The sequence below is a fragment of the Haliotis asinina genome, chromosome 2 (assembly GCF_037392515.1).
Source record: "Haliotis asinina isolate JCU_RB_2024 chromosome 2, JCU_Hal_asi_v2, whole genome shotgun sequence".
In the NCBI taxonomy this organism is placed as follows: Eukaryota; Metazoa; Mollusca; class Gastropoda; order Lepetellida; family Haliotidae; genus Haliotis; species Haliotis asinina.
Window position 1 is genome coordinate 69,642,999 of NC_090281.1, and position 14,959 is coordinate 69,657,957.

Below are 14,959 nucleotides of genomic sequence, written 5' to 3' on the forward strand. Positions count from 1 at the left end.
GCGAAATAAACTATCTTGGGGAGGGGGGGTATTTATTGGGGATCTACCCCGCACTCTTTTGGAGGGCGACAATCTAAGTGCCCTAGAATGGACGTTTTCAGAAACGTCCATGTCTTCAAGAGACCCGTATTTATTGAACGACTGAATTTTGTTCTGTGACCCTTTAAGAGCTCTGCCACTTTGGTGTTTGGAAGCATCAGGCTTTGGCTTCGGTTTACCGTTTGTTGACTATCAGCTGTAGATTGAGACTTTGTGACTGAGATGATGATTTGTGATCAGAAGAAGACTTTGAGGTATTAGGAAGCGATTCCACAGTCTGTGATGATATAGCAGTGCACAAATGCCGTGGAGAGTCGCAATTTACCCAAGTCAAGGTAGTTTGGCAGCCTGTGGTTGATGTTGTTTTAGAACTAGACCCCGACGATGTTTTTGCTACTGTAGCATAACTTTCTGAAAGTTCAGATCTCTTTACCAGTTTTTTGGCCTCAGAAAAGGAGATTTATTATATTTTATAAATTATATTTTATTGATCTCCATTTGCTCTTTCCAAATTGGACACTGTTTAGAAAATGAAGAATGGTCGCCTGAGCAATTGGTGCATTTTTTATAATCACTGTCACAATCTTCTGTTGTGTGTGTCTTCTCACCACAGTGAGCACACACAACAGACAGTGTGCAAGTAGTTACACCGTGTTCATATTTCTGGCATTTAAAATACCTTAGCGGATTTGGGATGTAGGTATCAACTTGAATGTTACAGTAGCCTGCCTTCACTGATTTGGGCGCATTTGGAGAGGAAAATGTAAACGGATATGTATTGGTTTTGATGGTTTCATTGTTTTTTCGAGTTGAAAAGCGCTTGAAATAGAGCACACCTTGTTCCTTCATTTCTGATACTATATCAAGGTCCAACATATCATCAAACAATTGATCCCGATCTCTAACGATACCTTTACTTGAGTTCAAGGTTTTGCGAGCAGAGACCGTGACCGGAATGCCCACGAAAGATTTATTGTACATCATGTTGGTTGATTGTTGCCTTTTTCCGCATTTAACTAGCAGCGCACCCGAACGTAATCGTGTAATGTTTTTAACATCCCCAGCAACACCTTGAATACCCTTGGATACAGCAAAGGGGTTCAGTTTTAACGGTGTCTTGTCAGGATTCTCAATCACAACGAAACGCGACCAATACTCATTCGATGCAGACGGTCTGTGGTCAGCATCAGCAGGGTCAATATCAAGTGGACGTTTTGGGTTGTTTGTCGGGATTTCATAAGCCATGGTTAGTGTAATAAGATTCATCATCCGAGCTCCCCACCCACCACGGAGTATCACAAGGACAATGCTAAAGCAAGCGGGCCTCCAGCTTGCAGCATCAAGGATACCCGGATGATATACTCCAGCAGAAACATTTAAAAAGATCAATAATTCCACCAGATTGGCCTATGAGCCACTGCCTTCAGGACACAGGCAGTCTGTAGTCAAGTTACGAAATTGGATTTTCACAATTGGAATAAAAATATATCATCATGAAGCCAGGACAATTAACAAAATTTGTAATATAATGTCTTAAATTTGTGCATCAAAATTTACTTGTATAGGGCTTAGCATGACCAGCCGATTGGTTGAACCGGACCCATTCAACCACCCGTCTAGGTGAAGTCAGGGCCAAAGTGGTGTGTTGAGCAACAGGAACACGGAACAAGTTCCTATTGCCCTCAACCACCAGGATCCCTTCCTCCACCGACACAGGGCCGCAACCCACAGCAAACGGGTTGGTGGACCAAATATGCCCCCGTGTCCACAACGGGGATGGGAACAATGATACATCATCCTTTTTATTTCCAAATACACGTAAAGCATCATCTGGGTATTTTACAGAAATATATCACAATGGAGACTATGGCTTAGAAAGGTACAACACCAGCAATTATGTATAGATTAGCTAATCATTTCATATTGACAGACATTATGATGGGAAGGAATTTACACAGATTTAGTAATTGATTTACATTGTGAGTTTCAAAAAGGGCCGTCATTTTATAATAGTTAGGATTGTTTTTAAAATATTTCTTTAAGTGCATATTTCTGGCGGTAGTTAGTTTATTACATTGAAATAAGTAATGGAACTCATCTCCGATTTGGAAAGGGCATAGTGGACAAAATCGTTTATTTGAGGGAATATTTTCCCAGCTGCCTGTTTCAATAGGTAATTTATGGTTGGCAGTTTTTTTTAATTTGATAACCGTATTACAGTGCTTTGTTCCAAGTTTACGTTCCAGTAAAGAAATAGCATAGTGGGATTTCATACATTCATAGATAACAACTTTGAAGGAAGATCTCATCGGGTTGTTACACATTTGTAGCTATTGGTCTGAAACTCTAAGTAGGACGGCATTTTTGAACCAGGAAAATGAGACTGCCATATATTGGACATACCAATATTATCTAATGTGGCTTTAATGTAGTTAAACCATTTATAGCCGTGGTTGTATTTTACTGAATTTGTTAATAACATTTGATATAGTGCTGTTAACGTTGAATTACATTTGCCTGACACTATTCTAGACCAGAAGCACAACATGCGCAGTTTGATTTTATCAACGAGAGGTGCTCTCCCAGTTTCCCGATACAACATATATGTCGGAGTACTGCCTCTTAGGTTCAAGATATATCTTATAGAGTCAGTCTGAATCCTTTCAATTGCTTTTACATTTTCAAATCCCCATATTTCGCTCCCGAAGAGTAAGATCTGGCATATAGTGCAATCAAATATATAGAGTTTACATTCTATGGACATGTCAATATTTCTTAATCGCTTATACAGCAAATGCATTGCTTTATTGGCCTGGGTAATATTAGATTTTCTGGTATTTGCATAGGAACGAGTATTACTGAAAACAACGCCAAGATATTTACATTGGTTCACAACCTCGATGCTATCTTGTCTAATCATAAAATTATAATTTCCTATCGGGTTCTTTTTACCTAAAATTAAGATTCTGGTCTTTTGTTTATTTATGGCTAATTTGTTTTCTAAACTAAAGTTGTAAAAGCAGTCCAGCGAAGTTTGTGATTCTTTTGGATCATCTGATAGTATGACAGTATCGTCAGCATATAATAAGATAAGAAGCCGAACAAATATGTACACATTATCATCATCAAGTGTAACGGTTACCCCATCTACATTACTTCCAAGAAGCGAGTTTTCTAAATCATTTAAGTACAATGCAAATAGTATGGGAGATAGATTTTCTCCTTGTCGTACACCATTTTTGCATAAGAAATACTGAGGGTGTTGGCCATTGTGTTCTACACAGGATTTAATACCTTGGTACATCGATTTGATTACTTTGAATATATTTACCATTGATATTGTAGTTTAGGATTTTTTTTCCAAAGAATATGTCTGCTAATCTTATCAAAAGCCTTACTAAAATCTATGAAGGCGCAAAATAGTTTACGCTTACTTTTTAGCAGTATATCTGAAAGAGAATGAAGAGTATATATGTGGTCAATAGTCGAAAAGCCCTTCCTGAATCAATCCGTGAAGGTCCCGGGGTAGAATAGGCCTTCAGCAACCCATGCTTGCCATAAAAAGTGACTATGCTTGTCGTAAGAGGCGACTAACGGGATCGGGTGGTCAGACTAGCTGACTTGGTTGACACATGTCATCGGTTCCCAATTGCACAGATCGATGCTCATGTTGTTGATCACTGGATTGTCTGGTCCAGACTCGATTATTTACAGGCCGTCGCCATATAGCTGGAATATTGCTAAGTGCGACGTAAAACTAAGCTCACTCACTCACTCACTCACTCACGTTCCTGAATCCAGCTTGATTATCCAGTAGTACCATCGTGTTTTCAACGAAAGTGGTTAGCCTATTGTTGACGATAGACGTAAATACCTTACTAATACAGCTTAAGACCGTTATAGGACGGTAATTTCATGGATCATCTTGCTTACCTTTATTTTTATATATAGCTTTTATAATACCCACTAACCACTTATCAGGGAGCACACCCGTCTGTAGCACAAGATTAAAAAGTTTTTCATACGTGGGAATGAGTATACATTTTGAAGACTTACTATATTCATTGTACACAGTATCAATGCCACAGGCTTTGTCGTTTTTAAGATTTTATATTGCTTTTGAAATTTCTTCCTGAGTGATGGCTGTGTTGATGTCTTCGTTGATATCGTCGGCAGCTTCTTCATCTACAGCCTCGTCGGGGCCATCGTTAATTTCCTTGAAATAAGCAGAAAGCTAATTTGTTCGTCTTTAGTGTTTTTGTCGATAAAGAATTTATGACCTTTCCAAATTCCTTTGGTCGTTTTGACTTCATTTTACTTAATTGTTTACGGAACTTTTCATCAGATCTTTTTTTGTAAAATTTGAATGCCTTTCTGTACAGTTTTGCCGTATTTAACATTTTTGTTCTATTGGCAAGATTTCTGTGCTGGTTATGAATTTTCCTTGCTAGATGATACTTTTTTCTAGCCAGCTTACATTTATATCCAAACCAAACAGATTTTGAGTGTATACCTTTTTTCACTTTTCTTCAGAGGCCAAATGATTTTACGGCAGAGTCGCATAATAATGTAGACAATGTGTCTTTTAAGCTATTAATATCGGAAGTGGTACATGCCTCATGAGAAAGACAGGCTGCCTCCTGGTTGAGGGCTGCAATACCCTCCCTGTCCAGGTTAGCGAGGAATAAGTGCTCACGTTCAGGCTGCCACCGTCTGGGTCGGTCTGGCTCACTGGGTACCACGGGTGGTTGGACCTGGTTAAAGGTGAAACACATTGATAGCTAGAAGTGTGCATCCGAGAAGAGGGGTGTAAAGTCTTCTACTAGAACATTTGTTGCACGTTCTAATAGGTCACTACTGCATACGAAATATGCCACAACAGCACAGTCTTTCGAGGTAAACTTGCCTTGCCCAGAATCATTACCGAGTCGCCCGTTTACAATGAATAAATTATTAGCTATACACAGTTTGATAAGTCTATGGCCGTAGTTGTTGGAGATTCTGTCTCTGTTAACCCGAGTGTGGGATACCGTACTGTTGTAGTGTAAGTGCTTGATTCATATAAAGGTCCAAGTCTTCGTCCGTGGTATGTAATCAGGCATTGTCTTAGTACGAGCGTTGAAGTCTCCAAAAATGCATATCAGATATGAGATATTACTAAGTTCAATTACTTCATTTTCAAAAACCTCCATTTTTTCGATTGAGGAATATCGAGAGTTTACTGGGGGGATATAGACCACAGCGAAGTAAGCATCTTGTGCTTGGGTAAGGGTGCTTCTTATTTTAAACCATAAGGCATATTCAGAATCATTATCTAGAACTTCAACGTGTGGAGAGACCGTCTCTTTAACGTACAGCGCTATACCTCCTGATTTACGTATGTTCTTTTGCACTTTTCTATTTTTCATAAACACATTGTACCCAGGGATATCTATCTTGTCGTAATCGTCTAGTTTTGTTTCCTGTAGACCAATAAAGTAATATTGTGAGATATGGTTAATAAAATCCAGGCAGAGTTTCTTTCTTAGGCCACATACATTTAGTGATAGGCAGGGGAAATCTTTTTTTATTTCCTTTATTTTTAAAACTGCAGGCGATGGCTGGATTGTAGGCTTGGGATATTTCTGACATCCCTAGTTCATGGCAGACGCGTTTGTTGGTGTGGCTGGTTGTTTCCTTTGTGTAATAACCTCGTAGTGAGCTTGTGAATGTCCATGACTTGCATGTGCGGCGCGGATAGTCTGAGGTCTGGGTAGGGTGCTTCTCATTGGTTGGGGGTGTAACGCCGAGCGTTTTGATTGGATAATTGGATTCCTTGCCTTTCATCAATGGACCGTGACGTAGAAGGGAAGATCCGTTAACCTTCTATAACTAGCCTGTCACCAACCATACTACACTTTTTGTTTTCTGATTTTGCTGCCTTAAATTGTGGCATTAAAAATCTACGTCTCTGTACAATTTCTTGTGGGTATTGGGGATTCGCACCATATTGTGTACCTTTGAGATTGGATGGGGCAGCTTTCCGAACTGTTTCGCGATCTTTATAGAAAGCAAACTTGGCTACTATGGGGCGTGGTTTGTTATCACCTCTGCTTGTATCTCTGCCAATTCGATGTGCTCTCTCAATAGGGATGTCTTCCTCAATTTTCAGATTTGTCTTTATGAAATTTGTGATGCTTTGTTCACAGTTCTCTTGTTCTTTTCCTGCTATACCGTTAAAGATTAGATTCATTTCCATAATTCTTGTTTTCAAGTCAAGAAGCTGTTCATGTATGTGGTCAATGTTTTGTGCATTTTCCCCAATATGATCAGCATTTTCAGCTATGAATGATTGCATTTCTGGGATATTTGCTTGTTCATGCTTCGAGCACGTTTCTTGTGCTTGTTATATTTGACTTTGGAATGATTCCAGTTTCTTGTTCATTGTGTTATATTTTTCGCTCATGAATTGAACACTTTTTTCAATATCCGACATTTTTGCTTCTGTTTCTTGAAGTTTCTAATGCAAAATAGTTACTGTTGCACCTGTTGATGTAACGGCTGCTTCAATGGCATCTAACTTGTTGATTTTGCTACACATCGCCTCTTTATTAGAGAGTCTCTGCATAATGTCAACACTGTTTATGAGCATGTGGCTGCCTTTTGGAGCCCCATTGTTACCTGACGATGTCAATAAATGCATCTGGCCTTGGGGTGTACTATTAAATGTCAGTTTATAATCTTGATAATGACAACATTAAGTACCGCGAAAATAGAGGGTCCCATGATCGTATCTTAATGCCATTATCTAAAAACCTACCTATATAATATAGAAACATATTTCATCTGTTGACTTTTATCATGTATCGTAAATGAACTAGCAAAGCAAAAGAAAACTTGGCATTCTCTTTCCAAAATCAGGATTTGTTCTGTGCACAATGCAGGGTCGTCTACTTACACTTCAAGTAATGCCGGTGTTTCAGAAGACCCTGACGTAATGATTGTTGGTGTCTCATCGAATACAGACAAAAGTCGGGGATGCTGTGAGAGTTCTGGTAACATGAATGACGAGGACATGGATACATCAGGTAAGATCCCAAGAGACATGCATAGAGAGAAATGTACATCTCCACAAGATGACAAGGAACTGTCTGGTGACTACGAGGAAGAGTTGCAGGAGGACCCAGCCAGGACGAACCTGTGAAACATCTGTCAAAATAAATCTGGAAAGTTTCAGCGTTACATCATGTGAAATGGGTGCATTTCAAGTGGTAGGCAAAATCAGACCTGGCACCTTTCATTAATGACATGCTTAGGCATGACCATAAATCTGTCGGTTCAGAAAAGACATCTGTTTTAGACTTGGGACAAGCGAGAAAAGCTATCAGGACATGCTTCAATAACATACGCACTCGGTTCTTTATGTCTTTTTGGTAAAGTCTTTGTTAATTATCAGTTCAGTAACAAACTCTGGGAACAAAGCAAATTGGTCCTCGACAATCTCCCTACCAAATCGTGATCTTGTTCTGTGTACAATGCAAGGTCGTCTAGTGCTGTGAACGTGCTGAAAGAATGGAGGACGATATTGATGCGTCAAGTAGGATCCCAAGGTACATTAGTGCTCGCTTGGTCACCAAAGATAATGGAATTTTTTCTGGTTTCAGATTTGATGGCAGTCAGTCATTGTGATGAAATGGAGTGGAGTCTCAGTATAAATGATCAGCCACGTGGTACTCTTATCATTTGCCCTCTGTGTGTCCTCAATAATTGGCAGGTGAATCACGACAGATATGACACTTCTGCTTCCACTGTAAAATATCTGTATCTTGCCCTCAGAAAAAAAACATAGATAAGAAGCTCGGAACGCAAATAATTAGAAGTGAAATATTTAGCTGCCCATGCAGAACTGGGAACATTATAGCAGTTCAATGTTGATGTCAAAAGCTAATCCTTTTGGTAACGAAATGGCGAACAACATCAACACTAATAGGGAGACTAAACGTTGCCCTGTCGATTTCCAACACAACGATAACCACCACTAATGGTGCTTTAAAATACTCACTGACATATATTGTTTCAGATAAGGATAGACTTTATGGATGAGGAACGTTTTTGTTCATAAATTGTGTTCTTACCAGACTCTCCAGCTTCTACAAATGCCAAAAGCAGAATCTGTTCCTGTCCAATGTTCTGAATGATAACATAATAGCTACGTGACTGCTGCTTTATATTTCAAAGGATCAGTTTATTGAGCATGTTCATCCCAACGTTCACGTTGACGTCTATCGGTACCATGGCAATCAGCGTTGTAGAGAATCCAGTTTTCTTGAGAGGAAGGATGTCGTACTTACAACATATGGAGTTGTGCGGAGCGAGTTCAAGGTGGGTATACATATCATTTCAATATATTGTAGCCATTACCCCGCACAGGGAAACACTGACATTACATTAGACTTAAGTAACAAGAATGATGGTTTGTGTGTGTATTTCACAGTGACCATCGTGTACTAGGCGCCATTTCCCCGCCATAATAAAGAATGGTCCCATAAATTTTGCATTTAGTTCCCGAAAGACCATAACACGTCTTCCCTTGACCCTCACAGACACCTGACTGCATCTAACTTAGGATTTGTGGACACAAGGCTGTATCAATTAAAACCAAACTTACAAAGTTTCTATTTCCACCGTATGTTATCAACCGGGGTCCAAATCTCTAAAGGGCGATGGTGTAGCCTGGTAGTTGAAGCATTCGTCGGTCAAGCCATAGGCCCAGATTAGATTCACAGCATGGGTAAAATGTGTAAGGCATTGGTTAGTCCCACATGAATAGATATATCTTTGGCAGTAAGGATAATATGGTTTAATAATCTGTCTGTGTATAATGTTCCAAACCAAGATATTTTGTTATTTTAAGTGTATTCTCAGTATGATCATTCATCCAGACTTCAAGTTCATTCCAGAATGTTTGTATTGCTCAACATTCCCAATAAACGTGACAAATAGTCTCATTCAGCTCATTACAAAAGCAGCAAACAGTATTGTCAACAAGTTTAATTTGAAATAGTTCATGTTTGGCATATATAATAACGTGTAAAAACTTGTATTGGAAATCAAGTAGTTTAACATCTTTCAAACCATTTCTAAAAGCGATAAAAATCATCTTCCAATCAAAAGTAATATTTCCTAAAAAATCTTGCCATTTAAGACACATTTAGGTAAATCCTTATCGGAAATCAAGGCGTCATAAAATATTCTAGCTCCTTTGCAACATTTCAATAAATTCCAGTGAATCAAATACTGGGATATTTCTAAAGTTTCTAGTAGTAATCAGGAAGTATATTCAAGACATGCTAATAGTCCAGGTATGTGATAATTTCCTTCAGTCTGTCAAAGTACAAAAACGGTATTGTCACATAGGTGCTCATTTGCAAGAATTTGTGTTTATTGTAATGTGTTGGGTTTTGAAATTATGGTTAAATCATAGTGGTTGGGCTAGGATTTCGTAAATATTACCAGAACTCATACGACTCTTTTTGCAATACTTGTTCCAATATTTCAAAACATCCCTCCAAAAAGGGTTATCGATGCGTGTTACTGTATCACCATTTGCATCAGATTTTAAAATGACATTGAAAGGAACATTAAAAGGGATTTTCGACTGTTGTTTTTATACAGTAAGATCTCAGGTTAGCAAAAAAGTCAACCATCCTTAAAGCACGATTTTTGTATACTCTTTAAATTGTTCCTTTTGATTTGATCAGGTTTGTCATTCCATATGAATTTAAAAAAGACATTCTCCAATGAAGTAGTGAAGTCTTTATGAGGAGGCACCCGTGGCGAGCCACCTCCTCGTGGTGGGTGCTGGGTAACGCCAACAGCTCGCCGACACCCCCGTAGTGGACCCGGGGGCATATTTGGTCCACCAACCTGTTGGCCGTGGGTTGCGGCCCTGTGTCGGTGGAGGAGGGGATCCTGGTGGTTGAGGGCAATGGGAACCTACAACCGTGTTCCTGTTGCCCAACACACCACTTTGGCCCTGACTTCACCTAGACGGGTGGTTGAATGGGCCCGATTCAATCAATCGTCTGGTCACGTCGAGCCCTGTGTTTAACTTTTTATGCTGTTAACCTTACTTGTGGAATGATCTCTGTTGACACAGTTTCGGATAATATATGAGATGCTTACCTAGAGCATATACCCAGAAGGCGGTGGCTAATGGGTCAATCTGGTTGATCTAGATCTGCTGGAGTATAACAAACCTGTATCCCTTTGGTGTTAGTTTGCTGGATTTCCGCTTACGTGTGACATCGCCCTTGTTGGCGCTCCGTGGTGGGCGGGGAGCAGGTTTGCTGAACCATATAACATTTCAATATGGGGAAACAAAATCCAAAAAACCCCAAAACGGCAACTTTCAGAATCTGATTCCGAATTAGATTCTTCTGACGATGAAATTGTCACAAAACGTCCGTATTCTGAAAGAGATACTTGGCCTCGATACCTTGTCATGGAAGCTAAAGATGAACGTGCTTTAGCTTCATATTCACCATTTCTTTTAGAAAAGGGACTTAAAGGGAAGGCTGGTGAGTTAAAAAATGTTAAAAAATAGCGTTCTGGAGCTCTTCTTATAGAATGTGCTCGAAAAGCCCAAGCTATAAATTTGATGACTTCAACGAAGTTAGCAGACATCCCCGTAACCTGCTCGGCACACAAGACACTTAACTTCAGCAAAGGTATCATAAGAGACCGTGATCGCAGTCTTGCTGATGAATCCATTGAGGAAATTGTGTCAGATCTCCGAAGTCAAGGTGTGATTGACGCCACACGATTTACATACCGCAAAGATGGTCATGTGTATCCATCCAATACCTATCTCTTGACTTTCGATATCACGACTCTACCCAGTTCTATCAAAGTTGGCTGCTTTTCCATGCCTGTAGGCCTCCACATCCCACGACCTACTCGTGGTTTTAAGTGTCAGAAATTCGGACATGGTCAGAATTCATTCAAAGGTAGAATCACTTGTGTCAGATGTGGTGAAATTGATCATGACGGAATTACGTGTACTCGTCCTTTAAAATGCTCTAACTGTGATGGAAACCATATGTCCTCCTCAACTGACTGTACTGAATTCAAATATCAGTCCATTGTACAAAACATTAAATGTGAGCAGAAAGTCAGCTACTTGGATGCAATGAAACAGGCAAAGTCAGTTACTTCTGCCTACACAGCAGGGCAATCGTATGCGTCAGTCACTAAAACCGTAAGAACTGTCAGCACGACATCTGTAGAGTGTCAAACAGATCTTACATGGACAAATGGTGAAACACCAAAACTAGTTTCTAATCCAGAAAACACAGTTCCGGTTTCAAAATCAAGATCAGTATCTACCTCAACATCTGAAACCTCTGCTAAAGTCGTCGAAAAACATAAAAATGAAACTTCTAAAAAGAAAAATCAAACTGATCGAGTGTCAAAGGCACTCAAAACTCCCGTGCAACAGTACAACAAGTATGGGTTGCTCGAGGATATGGATACAGAGGTATCCCACCATGTGAACATTAATGACAATGCCAATGGTCACTCGCTCAAAAAGAAAGGAAGAGCACTGTCACCAGTTACTGCCCCTTAAATGACTAATACATCCTTAATACAGTGGAATTGCGGGGAACTGAGGACCAATTTTACTGATTTACAGCTATTAGTGCAAGAGTTTACACCGTCAGCTATATGTTTACAGGAGACTTATCTAAAAGAAACTGATATTTTTGACTTGCATCAATACAATGCATATCACACTTATTCACCACCGGGAGTGAGGGCAAATGGAGGATCTTCCATCCTTGTTAAGCAGAATGTTATTCACAGCCATGTTATGCTCAAAACTAATCTCCAGGCTGTTGCAGTGCGACTTACGTTGCATGTTGCTTTTAGAATATGCTCTCTCTATATCCCACCGTCTTCAACTCTTCAACTAGCTGATATACAAGCCCTTTACAATGAACTTCCTAAACCCTGTATTATTATGGGTGATCTAAATGCCCACAGACCACTCTGGGGTGGTTCAACCACAAACACCAAAGGTAAATTACTGGAGTATTTTATTTCAAACAACGATTTATGCATTTTTGATGATGGTTCCAATACATACTTACATCCTGGCACCGGAACATATTCAGCCCTTGACATGTCAATTACTGATTCACACTTACTAAACGAATTTGAATGGTCAGTCCATGATGACCTCTGTGGTAGTGACCATTTCCCAACACTACAGACACCTGTAACCCTATCTGATGTTTCTCCATCATCGAGATGGAATTTCAAAAAGGCAAACTGGTCTTTATACGAAACGTTGTGTGTTGACAAACTTACACCGGAAAATTTCAGTAATGTTCCTGATGCCATAAAAAGTTTCTCTGATGAAGTAACTCTCATTGCTGACGAGTGTATACCAAGGTCCTCTTCAATTCCACATATTCGAAAACCATGGTTTAACGATACATGCAAACAAGCTAGAAGAGAACGGAAAAAGGCAGAGCACTATTTCCGTAGACACCCCATGGTGCATAATTTGACTAGATTTAAAATTTTAAATACTAAAGCACGGCGTACTTTTAAACAAAGTAAACGCCAATCTTGGCAAAATTATGTATCACACATTAATTCGCGTACGCCAATATCTAAGGTCTGGAATATAATCAAAAAAAGCAAAGGGAAGGGTTCCAAATGTAGCATTCACCATCTTAAAGACGGAAACAAGCTGTTAACTGGTAGAAACGAAATTGCAAATAAACTTGGTGAAACTTTAGCAAAACATTCTTCTTCGTCCAATTATGACCCTAAATTCCAAAAGTACCAAAAACAGAAAGAAAAGAAATCTGTTAATTTCAATTCAGATAATGGGGAAGACTACAATGAGATATTTTCTATTGATGAGCTCTATACTGCTCTTGATCAGGCTCACGACACTGCTTCTGGAGCTGATAACATCCATTATTAACTCCTGAAACACTTACCGGAATCATGTTTGGAGACACTCTTACATATTTTCGATGACATTTGGACAACTGCGTCATGGCGTGATGCTATAGTTGTTCCCATCCCCAAACCTGGGCGTGATCATACTGATCCTTCCAATTATAGGCCCATTTCATTAACTAGCTGCGTTTGCAAGACCATGGAACGCATGATAAATAATCGACTTGTTTGGTACTTGGAAACCAATAACCTCATAACAGATATACAATGTGGTTTCCGTAAACACAGAAGTACTATCGATCACTTAGTGTGTTTGGAATCTTTTGTTAAGAATACCATAATTAATAAGCAACATGCAGTGTCAATCTTTTCTGATTTAGAAAAAGCGTATGACACGACATGGAAACATGGGATTTTGAAAGATTTACATGACTTTGGATTGCGAGGCCGTTTGCCGCAATTCTTATACAACTTTTTAAATGACAGGCAATTTCAAGTTAGAGTGGGTTCGACACTGTCTGATCATTACAGTCAGGATCAAGGTGTCCCACAAGGCAGTATTTTGTCTGTCACATTATTTAGTATTAAAATCAACAGTTTATCAAAGGTTTTAAATGATTCAATTGATGGATCACTTTTTGTGGATTATTTTAATATTTCTTGTCGTGGGAAAAATATGCATACCATTGAACGCCAACTGCAGTTATGTTTAAACAAAATAGATAAATGGTGTCTTGAAAACGGCTTTAAATTTTCTAAAACAAAAACTAGTTGCATACATTTTTGTCGTAAACACAAACCACATAAGGACCCTGAACTATTCTTAAATGGCACTCCCATGAAAGTAGTCAAGGAGGCCAGGTTCTTAGGTCTGATTTTCGACTCGCATTTAACTTTTCTTCCGCATATCAAATCCCTAAAAACTAAATGCCTGAAGGCACTTGATTTATTGAAAGTCGTGTCTAATTCAAAGTGGGGAGGTGATCAGACTACCCTCCTCCATCTATATCGATCACTTGTCCGTTCTAAACTTGATTATGGCTCCATCGTATATGGTGGAGCCTGCAAAAGCAGCTTAAAATTATTAGATTCTGTTCATCATCAAGGTCTAAGACTTTGTCTTGGGTCCTTTAGAACCTCTCCTGTTGACAGTCTATATGTTGAAGCCGAGGAACCAACCATCTCTTACACAACGCCGTATAAAATTATCTTTACAATATATAACAAAGCTATACTCTAACGAATCTAACCCTGCTGTGTTTTCAGTCCTCTCTGCGAGGACTTGTACAACAAAAAGTCTTCTCTTGTTCCACCGCACAGAATTAAACCCTTTCTTTCTTCGGCCGGCATTGGGCTGGAAAACATAGCTCCTTCCCGTCTTCTTTCTTCTCCTCCTTGGCAGTTGGATAGGCCACAGGTTGACCTAACATTAACTACATTTAAAAAATCAGAAACTAATGAATTACAATACAAACAAGAATATAATCAGTTGAAACATAAATATAGCAATTATAAATCCTTGTTTACAGATGGGTCTAAGGACGGTTGCGCAGTGGCTTGTGCCACTGTCACTGGATCCAGAACAATATCTTCTAGATTACCAGATAATAGTTCTATTTTTACAGCAGAAGCTAACGCCATATTAACAGCTCTTAAATATATTCAGAGACATCCTAAACATAAACAGTACATAATTTATTCAGACTCTCTTTCGTGCCTTCAGGCTATTAAAAACCTATCATGTAAACATCCACTTTTAATAGAAATTATTGAACTTTATAACTATCTTGCGACTGGCCAATACGACATCGTCTTCTGTTGGAATCTCTAGTAACACTTTGGCTTACCTTGCTGCTAAGGCAGCGCTCAACAAATCTGTGACACCACTTCATATTCCCTATACTGATTATAAAGCTACCATTAGATCTTACATCCGTGATCTGATGCAGAATAAAACCATATG

The 14,959-nt window shown here is 39.2% G+C and overlaps 1 protein-coding gene across 1 annotated transcript in view; it reads left to right on the forward strand.

The window, feature by feature from the left end:
• Positions 1-14,959, forward strand: part of LOC137274217 (helicase-like transcription factor) — a 41,564-nt gene that overhangs the window by 7,976 nt on the left and 18,629 nt on the right. The window contains exons 10-12 of the mRNA XM_067807278.1: positions 7,002-7,106; positions 7,683-7,792; positions 8,257-8,400. Of these exons, the coding sequence (XP_067663379.1) occupies positions 7,002-7,106; positions 7,683-7,792; positions 8,257-8,400 (359 nt within the window). The remainder of the gene's footprint in view (positions 1-7,001; positions 7,107-7,682; positions 7,793-8,256; positions 8,401-14,959) is intronic.